The 20,113-nt window shown below is 44.8% G+C and overlaps 3 protein-coding genes across 5 annotated transcripts in view; 2 read left to right on the forward strand and 1 right to left on the reverse strand.

The window, feature by feature from the left end:
* Nucleotides 1–1,420: 1,420 nt before the first annotated feature.
* Nucleotides 1,421–3,499, reverse strand: nudt2 (nudix (nucleoside diphosphate linked moiety X)-type motif 2). 3 transcript variants are annotated; one of them, XM_056273638.1, is made up of 3 exons: nucleotides 3,372–3,486; nucleotides 2,651–2,811; nucleotides 1,421–2,463 (listed from the first exon to the last, which is right to left on the reverse strand). In XM_056273638.1, the coding sequence occupies exons 2-3, from the start codon at nucleotides 2,775–2,777 to the stop codon at nucleotides 2,141–2,143; spliced, it is 450 nt and encodes a 149-aa protein (XP_056129613.1). In that variant the 5' UTR covers nucleotides 2,778–2,811; nucleotides 3,372–3,486; the 3' UTR covers nucleotides 1,421–2,140. The 3 variants fall into 3 exon arrangements, with proteins under 3 accessions (XP_056129613.1, XP_056129614.1, XP_056129612.1); XM_056273639.1 differs by having other exon boundaries at nucleotides 2,651–2,807; nucleotides 3,372–3,471; XM_056273637.1 differs by having other exon boundaries at nucleotides 1,423–2,463; nucleotides 2,651–2,781; nucleotides 3,372–3,499.
* Nucleotides 3,500–3,773: 274 nt separating this feature from the next.
* On the forward strand, nucleotides 3,774–9,390 carry rfesd (Rieske (Fe-S) domain containing). The gene is made up of 4 exons (XM_056273636.1): nucleotides 3,774–3,936; nucleotides 6,887–7,061; nucleotides 8,032–8,066; nucleotides 8,410–9,390. Exons 2-4 carry the CDS (start codon nucleotides 6,914–6,916, stop codon nucleotides 8,695–8,697), a joined length of 471 nt encoding a protein of 156 aa, XP_056129611.1. The 5' UTR covers nucleotides 3,774–3,936; nucleotides 6,887–6,913; the 3' UTR covers nucleotides 8,698–9,390.
* A 5,422-nt stretch (nucleotides 9,391–14,812) lies between these two features.
* Nucleotides 14,813–20,113, forward strand: part of rhobtb3 (Rho related BTB domain containing 3) — a 33,266-nt gene continuing 27,965 nt past the window's right edge. Inside the window, exons 1-3 of the mRNA XM_056273486.1 lie at nucleotides 14,813–15,159; nucleotides 15,625–15,856; nucleotides 18,752–18,944. Coding sequence (XP_056129461.1) covers nucleotides 15,158–15,159; nucleotides 15,625–15,856; nucleotides 18,752–18,944 — 427 coding nt within the window. The 5' untranslated portion in view covers nucleotides 14,813–15,157. The remainder of the gene's footprint in view (nucleotides 15,160–15,624; nucleotides 15,857–18,751; nucleotides 18,945–20,113) is intronic.

The raw sequence follows: 20,113 nt of genomic DNA on the forward strand, positions 1-20,113 counted from the left end.
AGTCCAATGAGGTCATACAAATCCTTTCATCGGCTGTATCTATGTCAGACCCGATAGCAGCAGATTCACCAGACCCCATTCTTCCCTTTTTATCCTCTGCCGCCTCTGTGGTTGTTCTGATATATTAATCCAAAACAGATAACTCCCAAGATGTCCCGGCGGGTAGCTGGGCTCTCTGGCTCCACCTGCAAGGCGTTACTAGCATCTTGAGGGCAGATTACACGTCAGACAGCCCTGATGCAGAGATGTACTTCTATAGATCTGGGCAGGGGTTTGGGGTGAAGAAGATCATGGTGAAGGAGTAACTTCAAAATGTTGGTCAGTGTTCTCAATGACCATATCCATGGTGACTTTTATCTCATAATCTGTGTTTGCATTCTGAAGCGCTCTCATTTGCTCCTAACCCTTCTGCTCAGTATGGCGGACTCTAACTTCAGTTCAAGGTCCTCATCCTGCAGGTTTGCATTTGTCCATTTAACAAAGTTATCCTTTGACTGCCTCAAAACCTTTTGCGTAGTTCCCGAAGACTCCAATATTTGCTCGTGACGAGATGATGAGCTACCACAATTTCCATTTTGGCAATTTGTAGATGTAATAAGAGTGATTCCAGTTTGAAAAAGCCTAACAAGATAAAGGCTGTGAAGGCAGTCTTATATCTATGCAGGTCATTCCAGATATCCACTCGGTGTCATACAAATGAAAAAATATAATTAGGAATGTGTGGAGATAAGTAAAACTTTAAGTTAACACAACTCTTCATCATCCCTGTATTTCTTAAGTCAGTCCTTTGTACTTCTTGAACTGCGTAATATTTGTACTGAGTTCCATGCTCAGACTGTTCCACAATTTTACCCCACAGATTGAAATGCCCATGCTCTTCAAAGTTGTTCGAACACATAATTTCTTCAAGTTTAATTTCCCTCTCAAATTATATCCGCCCTTCTCTATCTCAGAATATTTTTTGTATATTACTCGGTAGTAGATTGTTTCTTGCTTTGAACATTATTTGTGCTGTGTTAAATTCTACTAAATCCCTGAACTTCAAGGCACTTGACTTTAAAAATAGTTTGTTGGTGTGTTCACAATATCCTACATTATTAACTATCCTTATGGTTCTTTTTTGTAGTATACATGACTACGTTGGTTTTGTAGGCATTGCCCCATTCCTCCACACAGTAGTTCAGGTATGGTAAAACAAATCAACGATAAGAGTGTGCAATGACTTATGATCCAGAATGTGTCTTGCTTATCTCGTGACTGCAATGCTCCTTGCCGGTTTTGCTCCCACGTTATGTTTCCAGCAGACTTTGTGGTCTAGTATAACACCTAGAAATTTATTTTCATATACTTTGGTATTTATTATATGATTCCCAAACAACATAAACTTTTTTTTGTCCAGATTTAAGGATAATTTGTTTGGAGTAAGAAATATCAGCCTCCGACTCTTCTTATTTGGTTCAAAGTGTTAGAAATCTGCTCGTGGAGCAAAGGTTACTTTAGGAGGTGAAAGAAATTGAATGTCCCTTCTCAAAGTAAATTTATTTCAACTCACTTTGAATCATACTTTACGTGGATTAGACATTGAACATAAAAATCAGGTCCGTTTTGAGTCCAACCTTGAGATAATTGACTGGAAATAAGGGATGCAAACATTGTTTCCCTCTGATGAAATCCTGGCCTTACAATACAGCTCGTTTTTTTCTTCCCCACTTACTTTTCCTTGCCGACACACACACACACACACACATATATATATATATATATATATATATATATATATAATGTTTTACATATTAATTCCTCTAGACTATTCCATGTTTAATCAGCTGACATGGAAGACTCAGCGATGCAGACACCATTTTTTTCCCAGGCAATGACAGATCAATTGATCAATTGTTGGAATCACAGCTTAATTTTCTTTCACCTTTCTTAATTTTTCACAAAAGGAATTCTGAGCGGTACATGCACTTGCTCCATCTTCCATAGCATTGCACAGTATGCTCAATAAGGATATCAATGCAGAATGAGTCAGAAAACATCAATCGCAAAAATTACAGAAGTGCCGTCACACCAGAAGCTTTAGCAAAATCAGATACGGTCTTTAGAAAATAAAATCCCGTTTGGTGGTTTTGGGTTAAATTCACTGTTTGTCATGCTGAGTCGTTACGTATCTCTGTGCTGCTCTTAAGGTGTTCTGCAAGTCACTGTACTGGGCCAAGGAACAGGCCTCTTCAAGCCGGGCCCAGCGATAGTCCTGATGCTCCTCAGACAAGGTCACTGCTGTCCTTGGGTCTCTCAACTCAGCCAGCCAGTACAGCACCTCTTTGGGTCTCCCTTGCACCTCGTACTGCAGCTCCTGGACAAAGCCGTCAATAACCCGCAGGTGCTCCGCGCCAAGCCCTGCCTCCTCCTTGGTTTCTCTCAGGGCTGTGGCAAGGTCATCCTCACCTGGATCCACGTGGCCTGAAGATGACCACATTTGAATACATTTCAAATCACAAAACCTTGAGCAGAAGTGGAATTTGTGCACTTTGGAAGAAAATCCATCATCGAGATAAGGATTCCAACTAAATAACATATGGTCCATTTGAGCTTTTGTTGTTGTCTTTTGTTGTATGGTAACTTTCTATTATATTATTGACTACACCACCTTTTGGTGGGGTCCAGTGGTGCGCCCCATAAGAGGTCTGCAGGAGGAGGTACTCGATGTTGTCTGGGGGAGGAATGGATGCGGCCAGGCGGCGGAATACTATGAAGCCACACGCTCGCAGGGCCATTGTCCTGGTCAAGAACAAGAAATTCACTCACTCACTCACTCACTCACACACACACACACACACACACACACACACACACACACACACACGTTGTATTGTACCAATCGCGGAACAAAAAAAACTAAAAGCTTGCGTGTGAAGGGAGGAGATACACCGCTGGGTATAAAGTGTAACTCGCCCCCACAGCAGTGCAATGCAAGGCACTTGTTCAGAGTTTTACAATTCCTGTGCACTTTGAGGGGGGGGGTTAAATACAGCTGATCCTGGGCAGCAAATTACACATTTCAATTACAAAACGTTGACTTACATAATAACGATACTTTGAATTATTACGGAGTACTACGAGGTATTATTTTTAAAAACTTGGTCAGACAATAAAGGCCGCTAAACTTAGATTATTGCCAAGTGTACTAGCTAATCAACGAATTCAGTGCCTCTCATCGCGTAAGGTACAGCTATGACGCCGCGGCAGCAATTGAAGTTGGCCAGTCCACTGCCACTAATCGCTCTAAAACACGACGGCTGTGGCGGTTATCTTTAAAACGTGCTGGATATATGTCCCTGTTTTGCACAGAAAGCAGACCAAATACTGACCTGTGGAAAAAGTGGCTCTCTAAAACCAGTTCGGTTAAATTTGATTGAGCGTACTTGCTAATTTTTCCACATCTCTGCTCGAGCCGACATGGGCTGAAGGAACGTCCGGTGGTACACGAAGAAAGAAGTCCGGTACCTACTGTAGACTCGGATAAGAGGTTCCGCCTTTTAAAACGGATTACACTTGAAATTATTGTTAATGAATTATAACAATTACCAGCTGGGGGGGGGCTTCCGTATCTAATAACTTGCGATAAATTGGATATTTGCAAATAAAGATTCCTCCTTTGGGAAATCTCTTATTCCGGATTTAAAGCGTCAGAAAATTAAAAATTAATTAATTTGTGTTAAGAGATGCTGATAAAGAAATACGTTTCTTACAGCCAAACTGCCGGTGTGCCAGGGGAAACAGAGATAAGAAGTGCACCCGGCACAGATAGAGCCAACTGAAGACCGCCTGAGGGGTGAAGATAATAGAGACGGGCCCCTCTGCCCACGCAACCTTATGCTGTCAGCAGACTAGCTGTTCTGCTTGAGGGAGGCCACGCTGCTGGAGAGTGCGAAGGTAAAGAGTAAAACTTTAAAGTGATAAATAACTCGTTTTATAATTTAGTGCTACAGCTAGAATTATAATATATGTAGATTGGGGGAGCAGAGAGGAAGGGTAAGAGTGTGTGTGTGTGTGTGTGTGTGTGTGTGTGAGAGAGAGAGAGAGAGAGAGAGAGAGAGAGAGCGAGAAAGAGTGAGGAGCACGTTGAAGAAGGTTAAAGGAGTAGAAAATGTAATTTAAATACACGCATGGGGTGGTAGCTTGTTATAGAGAGCCCATAAGAAAGGTTTGAGGCATGTCCGACCGTTTTGGAAAGTATTTTCGTTTTGCGCTCATGCTGCCAGTGGGAGACTGCCATGCGGTGTGAGCAATTATGAGGTTACTTACGGGCTCCATCAGAGATGGTTTACCTGAATAAGAAGGTAAACCTGCTTCAGGTTACTCACCTTCAAGTCGTCACTGACTTGCTCTGAGTGGCAGAAAGCCTGACAATTTGGTTTAAATGCGACACACTTACATTTTTATATAGACATGTTTAGATGTAAATATATTGTAGCGAATTCGGGGGACAACGCAACCACAGGAACTGCCGCGGCCGGGAAGCGAACCCGTATCGCCCGCACCGCAGGAGACATCGCTAACCGCTCGACTGAAGGGTCAGACCCGCGAGCCAGTGGCCAGCGTGTCTACTTATCCGTGCACATTACAATATTGTCTTCTGTTTCTCCAGAGGCTTGCCACGGTGTGTACGTCCCTGTTTGTGTGCAAATAAAATGTGTTCTGAGGCGTCCGGGTGGCGTAGCGGTCTATTCCGTTACCTACCAACACGGGGGTCTCCGGCTCGAATCCCCGTGTTACCTCCGGCTTGGTCGGGCGTCCCTACAGACACAACTGGCCATGTGTGCGGGTGGGAGCCGAATGTGGGTATGCGTCCTGGTCGCTGCACTAGCGCCTCCTCTGGTTTACTAAGGGCCCTTATATATAGAGGCTACTGCAGGATATTTTGTCAGGACCTTTAAAATAGTTTCAATGGCGGCATTCATGAAATCATTGACGAGGGAATTCCGCTTAAAAACTAGTTTATATCATCATCTACCTTCCAAACTGTGTTTTTAACACGTGTTTCCTTCATGCATGCGGACAATACTGGAAGACGGCCAACTTTTTGTTAAGTTGCTGTGACCAAGTCTGATGAAAATGAATTGCTTTTCTTCAGACAAATGATTATTTTGCCATTGTGCAGCATAGGCCACAAAACTGTCTTGATTGTGGTTTAGCCAGAGGCCTCTGGCCATGTGGCTGCTGCTACTACAACTGTGTGCTTACTCAACCTGCACTGAAGTGCTCATTATTCCGCTCCGCCATACATAAATTACACTTAAGGTCAGATTTCTCCAGCTAGAGATATTTTTGGAAAATGCTGTCACACTGATTACACATGGAGATGTTCCTAGGTTGTCATCACTGGATGACTACTGCTTATGTGGAATAATGACAGCCATGTACTCCTCCATGTCTTCTGATTGTTTCTTATGGTGTTTTCCTCAGCCCAGCTTGTACATCGCTGTCTGCAGCTTGTCTGTACACAAAATCTGTATATTATTCAGATATAGGTGCATTTTCTTTGACAGACGTGAGTGACCTTCTGAACTGCACAACAGGTTGTTACATATTCAAGATGAGGTATCCCTGTAGGCCTTGATTTCTGGTGCCATTCGGTTTCTGAACAGTAGGGTCACTGTCCACTAAAACCAGATGCTTCACAAACAGTCCCCCCCCAGCCATTAGGACTCTGAATTCCTCCCTATAGTCCCCTCCTCACACACCATTGGCATAAACACCACCATTCACCTAATTGTTATATGTGATATGTTTACTTCTGTTATTGTGTAACTATATTGTTCGTAATAATATGTGGCATGCCTGTTGTTGTCCATGTATGTGTTGTGGCTGCAGAGTTTAATGTGCACCAAAAACAAATTCCACCGGCCTTGGTCGTGTGGCTAATAAAACAATCTAATCTAATATAATATAATCTGATTCAAGATGGCAAGATCCGCTGTACATCGTATTGAAACTGAAATTTATGATATGAGAATTATTGTTTGATGGGATGGTAAAGGTTGTTGTGAAGTCACAGAGGCTCTAACAAAGGGTAAGATGGAGGCAGAGGTGGAAAGTAGTGAATTACAACTACTCTCATTACTGTAGAGTACTTGGGTAAAATTTTTTAACACAATACATGTGTGTGACAGCATGTCACTGTTTTTGTATTAATAACCATTGTAGTTTTAAAATGGCTAAATGTCAGGTTTGTTTGAATAAATCTCAAATGTTACAGATCTTGGGTGTTTTTTAAGGTTTACATTACCAAAATGAACATGGCTTGTTCATACAGAGTGTTTGTGCAGCTTGTTTCCAGTGATATGGGCTGTGTCAACCTAAGAATACATAAGAATGTTTGTAGACATTAAAATAACTAAAGTAACTCACAACGTAAACACCCGAGTAGTTTTTCAGTAAGAAACTAATTTATTCTTACTTGAGTCATTTTCTCAATCAATAAGTTTTCTTGTCTGAAAAATGAATGGTCACTAAGGTAGCAGAGCGTTTACTTAGGTAGGAATTTTCCGTACTCCTCCACCACTGCATAGAAGGGGGCAGTTCAGGGAATGCTTAAATATCAACTTGAATATTTTAAAAGCATAACAGATCTGATTTATTATGTCTGGGCATCTGGTGTCCCAGATGCCCAGACAATAAACTCATACAAATACCCAAGTGCCAAAATAAAGGCAATAAATCCAGGGTATTACATGCTATAAGAGATTAAACAACAACTGCAAATAATGGCACTGAATGTAGGATCACACCCTTTGAGCCCGTTGTTAAAAAGGATGTCAAGTTTAAAAAAAAAAAAAAAACCCGCTGTATTGTGATATTTCTGTTTTCGCCCTATAAATAGTATTTTGGTGTGCTGTTGGGAACGGAGATGGCGGAGCCCACTGGAGGTCCTCATTTCGTTGGAACGAAAGAGGAACTGATGCAGGCCAAGCGTTCATTCAGGACGCTGGAGGGGAGAGATATCCTGATTGTCTACCACCAAGGAGTCTTCTATGCTTTGGACTCTTATTGTTATCGTGAGTAAGATCATCTTTGTTTTTCTTTTTTTTAATTTCCAGCAGAGACGGGGCTCACCTCCTGCTAATGCTAGTTGGGAACAGCTGTCAGTGAGGAAAAAACAGCATGTTTGACTGTAAAAACCGCATCCAGGGTGTCCAGGTAGCGTAGCGGTCTATTCCGTTGCCTACCAACACAGGGATCGCTGGTTTGATTCCCCAAGTTACCTCCAGCTTGGTTGGGCGTCCCTACAGACACAATTGGCCGTGTCTATGGGTGGACAGCTGGATGTGGGTATGTGTCCTGGTCGCTGCACTAGCGCCTCCTGTGGTCGGTCGGGGGGGCTGTTGGGGGGGGGGGACTTGGGGCAATAGCGTGATCCTCCCATGCACTACGTCCCCCTGGTGAAACTCCTCACTGTCAGGGGAAAAGAAGCGGCTGGTGACTCCACATGCATCGGAGGAGGCATGTGCTGGTCTGCAGCCCTCCTCGGGTCGACAGAGGGGGGGAGCAGCAACTAGGATGGCTCGGAAGAGTGGGGAAATTGGACGGTACAATTTGGGTGGAAAAAGGGGGAACAAATCCTAAAAAAAACCACACACATTCAAATTGGATCTAATAATAATCAAAAGATATCTAACTCATCACTAGAACTCAGACAGTGCGACCTCATATGTACCTGTTTGGGTGCCCATTTGGCTGTGGACTGCACAAGCTGTCATTTTCACTTTTTTCAAAACTCATCTGCATCTAAATAATGTTATACGACATTAATTAATAGTGTGTTGACAAATGCCCAGTTTCACAAACATCGGGTCAAAGTAGGGGAATTGAACAGTGCATCGATTTGTCGGTAGAAACGACTGCCTCGTTATCCATTGGACATTTCCTCACGTAACGTCTCAAAAGTGTGTCCACTCAGCAAAATCTTAGAGGGCCGTAAACTGTTTGCTTATTCTGCAATAACCTGATCCTCTCCCCCTCCGACAGATAAAGGGGGACTACTGCAGAATGGCGACATCGAGGTGAGATTTGTATTTTTTGCAAGATAATAGGTATTTCTCAAATGTGGCCTACAGGAAAACATACAATCTGGCATTCAGTATCAGATAAAATCCAAGAACGATTCCTTTGCACTGTCAATAAAGTGTTGTGAATTGTATTTTTGTTACCCCACTCATGCACTCACAAGCTTTCTACAGGTAGAATTACAGCTAAAATCCTTAGGGCAACTGTCTCATTGACATGCACGGAAGGGGCGCAATCAATATATTAAAACTTTTATTTCTTCCTTTGCCACTTGGCCTGATTTCTCATGCACTTAATCCAATTTCGCAAGTAGTTATTTTCCCTTCTTTTATTCAACAGGAAATTAACGACAAACTGTGTTTAATCTGTCCGAGGCACAAGTATAAGATTTCTTTGGACAATGGCGAAGGTCTGGTCAAGGCCACAGACGTCAAGGCACAGCCGCCGGTAGTCAAATGGTTCTCTAGAGGTGTGAAGCAGCGGGTCCACACCATCACTGAGACCGATGGGAATGTCTACGTCAAGCTGTCAGAGGATCCAGGCTGGATTCAGTCAGACTACTACCAGGGAGAGGACGGCAAAAAGGAAAGGGCCAAAGATGAGGCGGAGGAGGAGTCCACCTCTTGAGTGTGGCACAGATTTGATGAGGTCTGCGCTTCAATAATCAGCCATGATGACCAGTGCTGGAGTAGATGGAAGCAATATGATGAGGGACTGTATGATGGCAGCATCACTGAACAGAGGAAGGCATCGGGAGAGGGTGACACATCGGGCATTTATTGACGTGTCCTCCATGATCTACCCCCATGTCACCAATCAGATTGTCATAGCAATATCATTTAAATAAAGCCAAGTAGACCCTTCACACAGGTCTCATTGCTTAATGAGTTTTGGGTTATATTATTGTTATGCAGAGCTTTACATATACTGCCATATCGCAAGAGCATGCAGCTTACTCAAGAAATGTTTCTACAAACTACTTTTGAATCCTGTTTATTTGTCTCTTGTTAATCTACATAATGTTACAAGACCCCTAGATTCATGTCCATGTTGGTTCATCCCTGACCATACCAATATCCCCAATGCATACTGCATACAACCAGCTAATCAGTAACACAAGAAGGGTTAATGGGTGCTCAATTCATATTTACCCATGTAAGCCTAAAGGGACAAAAATGTTTGACGTTTGGATGAACATATATAGAAAAGGCAACCATAGTGGCCTCGATGCAGAAAATAATGATGATATAATGTTTTCAGTTTATCCTGTGCACCATCTGAATCCCTTGGATGATATATTAAAAGAAACCCTTTCAGACACATTGTCGCATTGATTTGATTTAATGTCAGCATTTAGTGCCTGGGTTGCAAATTGTGTTTGGTGGAAGTTTTTCCCCTAAGGAGACAGCCCCCCCCAACACAGAGTTGTGAGACAACTCAGGAAATCAGACCCAGCTGTTTTTTTTTAAAGGGGTGTTGACATTGGGTCCCCCTCCCATAGACAGTATTGCTGCAAGTCCATCACTGAAATTCCTGGATGGTCCTTGTCTTTGTGTCGCCGGCTGGGTCCTACACCTGTCTTTTATGCTTGTGGAGGCTCAGTTTGCTCAATGATGTACAGTATCTGTAAGACATGCTTTTAAAAGTTGACTGTATTTTAATGACATAATTTTTTAGTGACTGAATTAAGGCTCAGCTATAATGATGATTATGATTATCATTGCTATTGTTATCCTCCGCAGGGACCACTCCTATTTAACTTCATCCAAAATCCATTTAACTATGGTATATGTCATCATTATTGACCATATCATTATATGCGGTATATTAGGGTGGCCTAGTGGTTGGCACTGTCACCTCACAGCAAGAAGGTCCTGGGTTCGAACCCCGGGGTTGTCCAACCTTGGGGGTCATCCGAGGTCATCCTCTGTGTGGAGTCTGCGTGTTCTCCTTGTGTCTGCGGTGGCTTTTCTCCGGATGCTCCAGTTTCCTCCACCAGTTTCCCCACCCAGGGATCAACTCCCGGGCTGCATGGTGGCTGCCCACTACTCCTAGCTACACAGCTTGGATGGGTTAAATGCAGAGCTTAATTTCCCTATGGGGATTAATAAAGTATATCAAAATTAAAAAAAAAATTCTACTCAAGAAAGGTAAAGATCCACTTGAATGCTCAAATTATCGCCCAAGTTCGTTGATTTGTGGAGATGCAAAGCTTTATGCCAAGGTACTGGTTACTCGCAGGGAGGCGTTAATTGGGAAGTTAATTCACTTTGATCAGACGGGATTCATGAAAGGGAGAGTAGCATCAGATAATGTTAGGAGGCTCCTACATGTTATTGAGGTTGCAGGTACCATTCCAGAGGACTATACTGTTCTCTCTCTTGATGCTGATAAAGCTTTTGACAGACAGGAATGGCGATACCTATGGCTGGTCATGGAGAGATTCAGATTTGGGCCCAACTCCATCTCCATGACACAAACGCTATACGGTCATGCTACAGCATCAGTTCTCACAGGAACATGTCAATCACAACCCTTTCCTTTACATCGCGGAACCAGACTGGGTTGTCTGCTTTACCCTCTGCTCTTTGCCTTGTCCCTAGAACCCCTGGCTCAGTCCATCAGAGAGAGTGACACAATATCTCCTATAACCATAGACCAATCTAGACATTATATTTCATTATATGCAGATGATTGTCTTCTTTTCATATCTAATATTCGGACATCACTACTGCAGGTCCTAAAGCTCTTTGATCTATTTAAAGGGATGGCAGGATATAAAATTAACTGGACTAAATCTGCTCTTCTTCCATTGAATACCGCTGCATTACATAACAGTTTGACTGCTGACATCCCTAACTGTATATCCTTTACATACCTTGGCATAAAGACTTACCCCAGTCTTAGTAGAATGGTTCAGGAAAACTCTTTGGCTGTGAAAAAGAAGATTACAGATGATCTAAAGAGGTGGGGCTCTCTTTATGTGTCTTTACAAGGCAGAGTTACAACTATCAAAATGAACATTTTGCCTCGGATTAATTTTTTGTTTTTTTATGATCCCCCTAGCACCACCACCTAAATTTATCACAGAAATGTACTCCCTCATATCACAGTTCATCTGGGGAGGAAAGAGTGCATGAATCAAACTTACAACCTTACAAAGAACCAATCTCACTGGAGGCTTAGCTGTCCCAAACCTTAATTTTTATTATTATGCTTTTCAAATTAGACCACTGCATGTTTGGAGAAACCAGGAATCTGAGGTCCCTTGGTGGGCTATGGAGGCAGCATGCCTGAAGCCACACCGTCTGGAAGACTTATCATATACAGGCAAGGGGTGCAAAAACATTAATCTATGATATGGGAGCATTGTAATCAATTCTATTGATGTATGGAAAAAAGTGGAACTGATGATGGGCAAAATAGATTTATTTCATCAAACATCTCCACTATGGAATAACTATCACCTTCAATCAGGTGGGCAGCCTTTTACATTTCCCTCATGGTCACAAAAAGGTGTCTTCACTCTCAGTGATATTTTTAACAATGCTGGACTCCGTTCATTCCAAGATATTAGGGAGGAATATGATTTACTGGGCATCTCGTTCTTTTTTTCACTTGAGATTGAGCTCTGCAATGAAAACATATGGGGTGCCCTGGAATGGGCATTTGCCAGAGCACCCTATGGAGGAGTGGATCGGTCCTGGGCGGGATACTTGGGGGACAGTGACATGTATATATAACTCTCTGCTTTTTCACGCTACTAAGACACTGGCAGTTGAAGGGGTGTGGGTCAGGGAACTCTGCATTGTCGAAACCAAATTGGGAAACGATATGGTCAAACATAAGCAGTACCTCTAAAAATCTTGCGCATCAACTCATACACTATAAGATGATTCACAGAGCATATACTACACCAAGCAAATGTTTTAAAATGAAACTAATTACCAGTCCTAACTGTACTCACGGCCGGGCTCAGGTGCCGGGCACAACAATGCATATTTTTTGGGACTGCTCACTGATCAGAGATTTTTGGACACAGGTTATGTCAACGTCGTCAGAGTTATTAGGATCAACAATATTGTCTCATCCCTGCCTTTGTCTGCTTAATGAGGATTTGTCTCTCTCTTTCTCTCTCAATTTAAATCAGCCAAGAGTAATGCTGGCAGGCTTTACTGCAGCAAAAAAGACCATACTGAAACAGTGGTTTAATCCTAAACTTCCTTTAATTAAGTGCTGGACGGCGTCCTACCAGAGCATAGCGTCTCTTGAGTGTACAACAGCACGACTCAATAGAGCCAAGCCTGCCACTGTGCAGGCATGGTCAGGCATAGCTGTGCCCATAAGGGACTACCTTAAAAGAAGGGATCTCCCCCCTCCCGCACCCCTCCACACCCAGTAACATCAGACCTGGAGCAGGCCAGCTTTGGAAGTTAGTAGAAATGGATGGTTGTATATACAGTGTATAGTTTTGTTTTATTGGGGGGTTTTGTCTTTCTTTCTTTTCAGTCCACTATTATTTGTTTTTCCCTTGGGAATGTCTGTCGCTTATTCTCAGCTACTATGGATACGTTTTTTTTATTCTGTACATTTCCCCCCTTTATTTTGGCCCTTAAACGTTGTTACTAATGTGCTGCCCCGTTGTTGTTGTTTGCGTGTTTGTTGTGTCCTGTTCTGTAAAAGTAAAAGTTGTTGATCACAAAAAAAGAATATATTCAATACTTCATTAGTCTTTACTTGTCTCATCATTCATTACCTACTAACATATATCGACAATGCAGTTATGCCTCCAGAAGTGAAGAGTTTCGTAGCAAAATATATTAGCAGGATAAATGGGGATGGTCTCGGTTGACTTGTGTACTGGCTCGAGCTCTTTGGGTCTGGTGATGAAGTTAATAAGCGAGCCAACAACTTTTAAGTCCAGATACTCTGTAGCCGCTGGATACCGAATGGCATGCCTTGTAAAAAGTCAAAGTATTTCTCACATTCTCCTGGTGTGAAAACCGTGTATTAATGGTCAGAAGAAAGAAAGAGAGAGAGTGAGAGAGAGCGAGAGGGAGAGATAATAACATGGCTCTTACGCCACCGAGGCTGTAGCCACAGGCTGAGAATGCATGGTGGGGTGGGGGTGGGGGGGTTAAAAATGTCCCCTCTTGCATGAATGGCACTGTTTTCTGCTGTTGACCCACAATAAACTTGCGACAGAGAGACTCTCTGAAGGGTTTATGAGGCACACCGAAAAACATCCAAGATACACACACACGCACACACACGCACACACACACACACACACACACACACACACACACACACACACACACACACACACACACACACACACACACACACACACACACACACAGGGCCCTTGATAAGAAGGCTGGGCACGTTTAAAGTCAACAGACATTGTAAATGAAAATATGGTTGTGAGGGCAAATTGATCATCTTGCTACCATGCAGTGAGCATTAGTGGTCATTTGCATCAGGTCAAGTAGAGGTCTGACTGACAGGAAGAACAGATGGCCTACGGAGGAAACGACCAAGCTAACCCTGCTCGGAGTGCTCACACCTTCAGCGCTAATGCACACCTCTCGCTGGGAAGGGACACCTAACTATCAGATGTCGTTCATATATTTGACCAGAGTGTCCCACTGCAGGACATAAATCCCAGTGCCAATTATATTCGGTACGCTCATTTTATCGGCACATTGTTTCTCCAACAGCTGTTCGTTTTCATTGTCATTATCATTGCACATCATGCGCCTCGTGTGTGTGTGCCAGAAGGTTACAAATCACCCAAATCCCACCAGGCGTCCGTGTCTGGAACCCTTGCTCCGTTTAAAGTCAGATTCTGAGGATTTGAGAATGGCGCAAGGTCAGGGGACTGGGGCCTCACGCATTTGCCATATTGCCTGTCGCATTTGTTTAGTGTTTAGTGCTCTGACGTGAAGTGTTGTGCCGAGGAATCAAATCTCCAAAATGAGCATTTTGCGAATGAAAAGTATGTTTTGTTGACGAGAATAGGGAAAACAATTATTCCGCTGTGCAAAAGGAAGCACCGAGTTTGAGTCTGTACGGTTTTTCTGCCTGTGTGCATGTTTGCATGTCATATGTGTATGTGTGTGTGTGTGTGCGTATGCGCGCGTGTTCTTGTTACTTGTTCAGCTACGTTCGTGAGGACCAAATCGAGATTTTAAGCCACCAGAGGTAAAGGCTTTTTTTGGAAAGAGGAGATTTTTGTGGGTCCTCGCTTCCTCAAGGGCCTCGCCCCCTGAAGGGGTTGGGTTTGGAGGTAAGTGGCTCGAGTGTGGTCAGGGAAGGTCCTCACAAGGATAGACACACAAACGTGTGTGCGGTTGCATGCCTGTGTGTATGCAACCACACACACGCACACGCATGCGCGTGTTTACGTGTTTGTGTGAGTATGGAATTGGGTGTGTGTGTGTTTATTGAGTCAGGCGCGCGATCACCCCCGCTGGGCCGGTCTCCGCGTCTCTCGGTCTTCCTCCTTCCTCCCTCCCTCCGTCTCCCTCTCCTTTACACTTATTCCCGTTCGCCAATTGGTACTTTGTCGCCCCGAGTGACGTCATCTTGTCCGATCAAACGGCACCCGTGGGTCGGAACGATCCGGGGTGCGAAATCTCTGCGCGTCGCTTTCTGTTTTCTGCCGGGTGACAACTTGTTTGTCTGTAGCGCATTGGCTGCTCATGTCGCTGGCTGAATACAAGTGCTGTTTACACACACAGACACACACGCACGCCCGCGCGCCCGCGCGCGCCCAGTATGGCAAGCGGCGGTCCGATGCGCCTTTGTTTATTTGCGGAACGGGACGTTTTTGTGAAGCTGCACCGAGGGGCTTCGCTTTATGAATGAACAACGAGAAGGGGGGCGAAATGCGAGTGACTGCAAAAAGCGGCCAGCCTGGCGACCAGACAGGCAGCAGCCAGTGATGAGAAGGATTAAAACCGGAGAGAGACCGCGACTCAATGCGGAAAAGCGTCTGACTGCAGACTCATGTGAGAAGGCGCCGTGAGGGAACGTGCTCCGCAGCGTTGAGCCAGCGAGAGAGAAAACCCCGTCGACCGCAATGTAAGTTACTACAAGGCCACTCCGTTTTAAAGAGCTCGCATTTCCCCGTGTATGTTCTTCATTTCACTTGATTTGCTTTGCCCGCGCTCTTCTTTCGGGATCACCCTCTTTTTTAAAAATTTTTTTTTTAATTTGGGCACTTTCGTTGAATCCGAAGCACGCCGCGCTGCATTGTAATGAATGACATGTGCATTACTGGCTGAACGAAGTTGGGTTGACGGATTGGCGGCTGGAACATGTTACATGCTGTTGGGGACCGGGCGGTAACATGCTCCCCGCCAAGCTCCCCCACTTACATTTAGCCAATGACATTAAAGTGATGCTAAACCCGAACCAAACAATGGGGGGGGGGGGGTGATTGATTTATGAGCTCTCCTGTCCCCCCTGGTCGCTGGCCACCGCTACCTCTGAACCAGTCCCTGCGAGTCGCCGTGGCTCGGTGTGACCGCTGGGTCCCTTTTGCAGGTCTATCCACATCGTGGCGCTTGGCAGCGAGTGCCCTGGAGGAGTTGGGCCGGGGGAGGAAGTCATAGGACAGGGGCAGCTGCAGGGGGGCCTGCTGTGGAGCTACCTAGGTCACGGAGCCGTAGTTGGACCTCGTGACCTGGAGAGCAGCTTGCACAACCCGGCCTTCATGGAGTACACCTCACGTGTCTTCGGAGACGTCACTGTTGTGGTGCGGGATTGTCCCAGCTGGGTAAGGAGAGTCTTGCTTCCTTGTGTGTGTGTGTGTGTGTGTGTGTGTGTGTGTGTGTGTGTGTGTGTGTGCATGAGCGAGAGAGAGAGAGAGAGAGATGGCCATACAGATACATAAATAGATAGATAGATAGATAGATAGATAGATAGATAGATAGATAGATAGATAGATAGATAGATAGAAAATAGACAATGCATCCATCCCTCCATCCACCCATTCCTCCACTCAATACTTATCTTGCATATAGATAAGCACTACGAGAGAGAGAGAGAGAGAGAGAGAGAGAGAGAGAGAGAGAGAGAGAGAGAGAGAGAGAGAGAATAAAGACAAAAACACTTCCTCTTTGCGGGGCTTTTCCGCGTCTTTATATGTTCTATGTTTTCCTCTGAGCGACCATCTTGGCACACTCGTCTCTGTGGGTGATGGCGAGTGCCTTCTCTTCAGTCCAGATCTGATCTGCTGAGACAGAGCAAGGTCAGGATAGACGATTATATGGTAAAGCACAAAATGAATAAAGTGGGGGTTTTTTTTTTTTGTCAGTGCATTGTCATTGTGAAAGGTTGAGACTCACAGAGTGGCTGTTTACTCTCCACTCTCCATTCTGTTCCCATGGCTCAGAAGATGGAGAACATCTGACTGCCAAGGCTTCTTGCTTCACAGCAGTGACAGCAGCCTTATGAGGATGTCTCCTTTCTTCCGGGAGCCGCATTTGCAAATGCGGGGCAAAATGTTTGGTCGCAGTAGCGTATCATTTTTGACAGAAGCAATTGTTATTATTTTGTGCCACCTTTCCATGCAGCCTATCGTAAAGGTGTCTGGCCATGTGAAGGGTGGCATTGGTAACAGATTTGACCTCAAGTTTAAAAGGCCTAAGAGTACATCTGTTGCCATCTTACAATGCTGTGACTGCAAACACTCCCAAATCCTCTGTGCACAGTACACATGGCCATTGAAACTCTAGTTAATGGTCACGCCTGTTTGCATAGTTTCGGTCGTTATGCCACTGTATTGTTTATAAGGGTGGGGACACCTGCAGTCAGTTGAGACTGAAGGGGTCCCTTAGATAAGTGATTAAACATTTCCGTCAATGAACGTTGTGTTCAGGTGAACTGATTCACCCTTCTCTGACTTCAGTTTAGTTTAATGCCTCTGTCTCTTTTGCTGTAATTAGTTTAGCCCCGCTCTCTGTCCAGTGAGTTGTATCTGGTAATTCTGTTGGTTCAGAGGAAAGCATGGCCCCATAACGGTCCCGAGGGGGGGGGGGTGATGCTTTATTTCCTAACATACTTGTAGTTCAGTGCCGAGGTGTTTGCACTGCGGGAAAGCAGGGTGAGGAGTAGAGTTTGTTTGGAGTAAAGAATTCTGTTTTTCCTCCATTAAGGAGTTGTCATTTTATCCATCCGGATCAGGGAGTCAGATTACATAACGCTGACTGTCATCTTTACCGCGGTCGGAGACACTCTCCATATACCGCTGTTGAAAATGTTGACCAGGAAGGATGAACACTAGTGCAGTGGCACACACGCTCCTACTCAGACAGGAACAAGGACCGATGTCTGTGATGACGACGTGGCGCTGCCTCTGCTGGACAACTAACTACCACTTCTACAGCCAGTGTCACAGTAGGACAGTCTTCCCATGCAGTTTGTAATGCATTAGATTGTCTGTGTTAGCTTTGGTGCGAGGATGCCATTTTTACAAGGGTGAGCTGATGGCGCACAAGCGCCAATGACTGCTACACCTCGTTTACCGGTCTCGCTGCCAGGTTGAGGGAATCACGGATTTCAGCTTTAAAAACTTAAACGGGGCATGTCTCTTTGCATACTCAATAATCCAGGTCAGAAAATCACAGAAAGTTGAAACCGTTCATCTGGACACAATGTTTATTGAGAGGGAAACTTTTCATCATGTGGGCGTCCGGGTAGCGTAGCGGTCTATTCCGTTGCCTACCAACATGGGGATCGCCAGTTTGAATCCCCGCCTTACCTCCAGCTCGGTCGGGTGTCCCTACAGACACAATTGGCCGTGCCTGCGGGTGCCAGATGTGCTGGGTATGTGTGCTGGTCGCTGCATTAGCACCTCTCTTCTGGTTGGTCGGGGTGCCTGTTGGGGGGGGCTGGGGATAATAGCTTGATCCTCCCACGCGCTACATCCCCCTGGTGAAACTCCCCACTGTCAGGTGAAAAGAAGCAGCTGGCGACTCCACATGTATCGGACGAGGCATGTGGTAGTCTGCAGCACTCCCCGGATCAGCAGAGGGGTTGGAGCAGAGATCGGGATGGCTTGGGAGATTGGGGTAATTGGACGGGTACAATTGGTCGAGAAAAAGAGGGGAACCCCCCATCACTCATCTAAGTGACCTCTTCAATTTCAACTGGCTGCAGGTATCCCCATCCTTATAAACAATACAGAATACAGTCCACATCCTTGATAGGGAGGAACGCTGGCTTTAGGGGGGAGTTAAGGACACCATCTATGTGAAGAACCGAGGGGGGGGGGGCTAAGAATACATCTGTAGCTATCTTACAATGCTGTGATTGCAACTATTCCCCAATCCTCTGTGAACAGTACACATGGCCATTGTAACTCTCGTTAATGGTCGCACTAATTTGCATATGAAACCGATCCTTGTTTCGGTCGTTATGCCACCGTATTGTTTATAATGGTGGGGACACCTGCAGTCAGCTGAGACTGAAGAGGCCACTTAGATGAGTGGTGAAGCATTTCTCTCAATAAGTGTTGTGTCCAGATGAACTGATTCAGCTTTCTGTGATTAAAAGGGGTATATATTCCACCCCTCACATCTGTCCTCGTCCTCTCACGGTGATGGAATATGTCAACAAAGACATCCAGTCACGTTTTGTCTCCTCAACATGGTTTTCTCGCCCACTCTAGGACTTGCTGGATAGTGACTGGGCAAGTGTGCGGAGTGTTTTGGAACAAGCGGACATCCTGGTCATCAAGTATTCGGTGAACGACAAACTAGCCTTCCAGCAGGTGAGGAACGGCTATGCCCCCAGACTCCGCCCACTGCTGCGGCACTGGGGCGTGCCGGTCATCTTGGTCGCTGTAGGAGCACGTCTTAATGGTGAGGAAACGTTTATTCAACTTTCACTTTGTTTTTTGTCTTCTCGGGGTCAGGGTGATTTTGGGCACAAAGCTCTGGAAACGTACGGATGCTTCTACTTGCATGATGTGCTGTCATTGTTGTGCATGAATATTGGGAGTTGTGTTGAAAAAACGTAAATTGCATAAGGCCTTCTTTAACGATGCTCTGCTGGTATTACTGGGTCTTTCCTTGCTCGCTGCACTCGTGTGATATATGTTTGCAGGGTGTGTTAGGGTTGTTTTGATTTTGATTAATTTCTTGGTGTGGGTTTCCTTATGAAACGGCTCTTCACGCTGGCTCGGTGAGATCTCCGTATGGGTGTTGTGTCCTCTAGCCTGTCCTCTCAGCGATGAGGAGGATGCTTATGATTAAATCTCAGCTTAGCTGCCCTTAGGCTGCTGGATGTAATGCTTCTGTGTAAAAAAAAAAGCCATTAGCCATAGTCCAGATTTTTGGACCATGTTGAGTCTTGCAAGCTGGGTGGTATATCGGTATCATATGGATATCGGGATGTAAGACTACTTATCATCCGGGATTTTGGATATCATAATATCGTGATATTACATAAGTGCTGTCTTTCCCTGGTTTTAACGGCTGCATTATAGTACAGAGATGGCGTTTTCTGAACTTATTAGACTGTTCGAGCTGTCATGTTATTTGTCTCCACCTGTTTGGACATCATATCCACATCATATCCACATTACTAATGAGTGTTTATCAAAATTTCATTGTGTAAATATTTTGTGAGGGCACCAATAGTCATCTCTATAATATCGTCCAAATATTGATGTCAAGGTATTCGGTCAAAAATATCATGATATTTGGGTCTATTTCATTGCCTGTCAGCACAGGGATCGCCGGCTCGAATCCCCATGTTACCTCCGGCTTGATCGGGCGGCCCTACGGACACACTTGGCCATATCTGCGGGCAGAGGTGGAAAACCCGGCTTCAGAAAGTAGAAGTACTAACCATGTATTTGCTCCACCCATGGACTAAACCAGCTGATTTCACTAATTAGTTCTCTTACCTGGCTGAAGTGTTGTGCATGGGTGGAGCAAATACATGGTTAGTACTTGTACTTTCTGAAGTGGAGTTTTCCACCTCTGTCTGTTGGTGGGAAGCCGGATGTGGGTATGTTTCTTGGTTG

Source organism: Lampris incognitus, chromosome 2, assembly GCF_029633865.1.
Source record: "Lampris incognitus isolate fLamInc1 chromosome 2, fLamInc1.hap2, whole genome shotgun sequence".
NCBI lineage: Eukaryota > Metazoa > Chordata > Actinopteri > Lampriformes > Lampridae > Lampris > Lampris incognitus.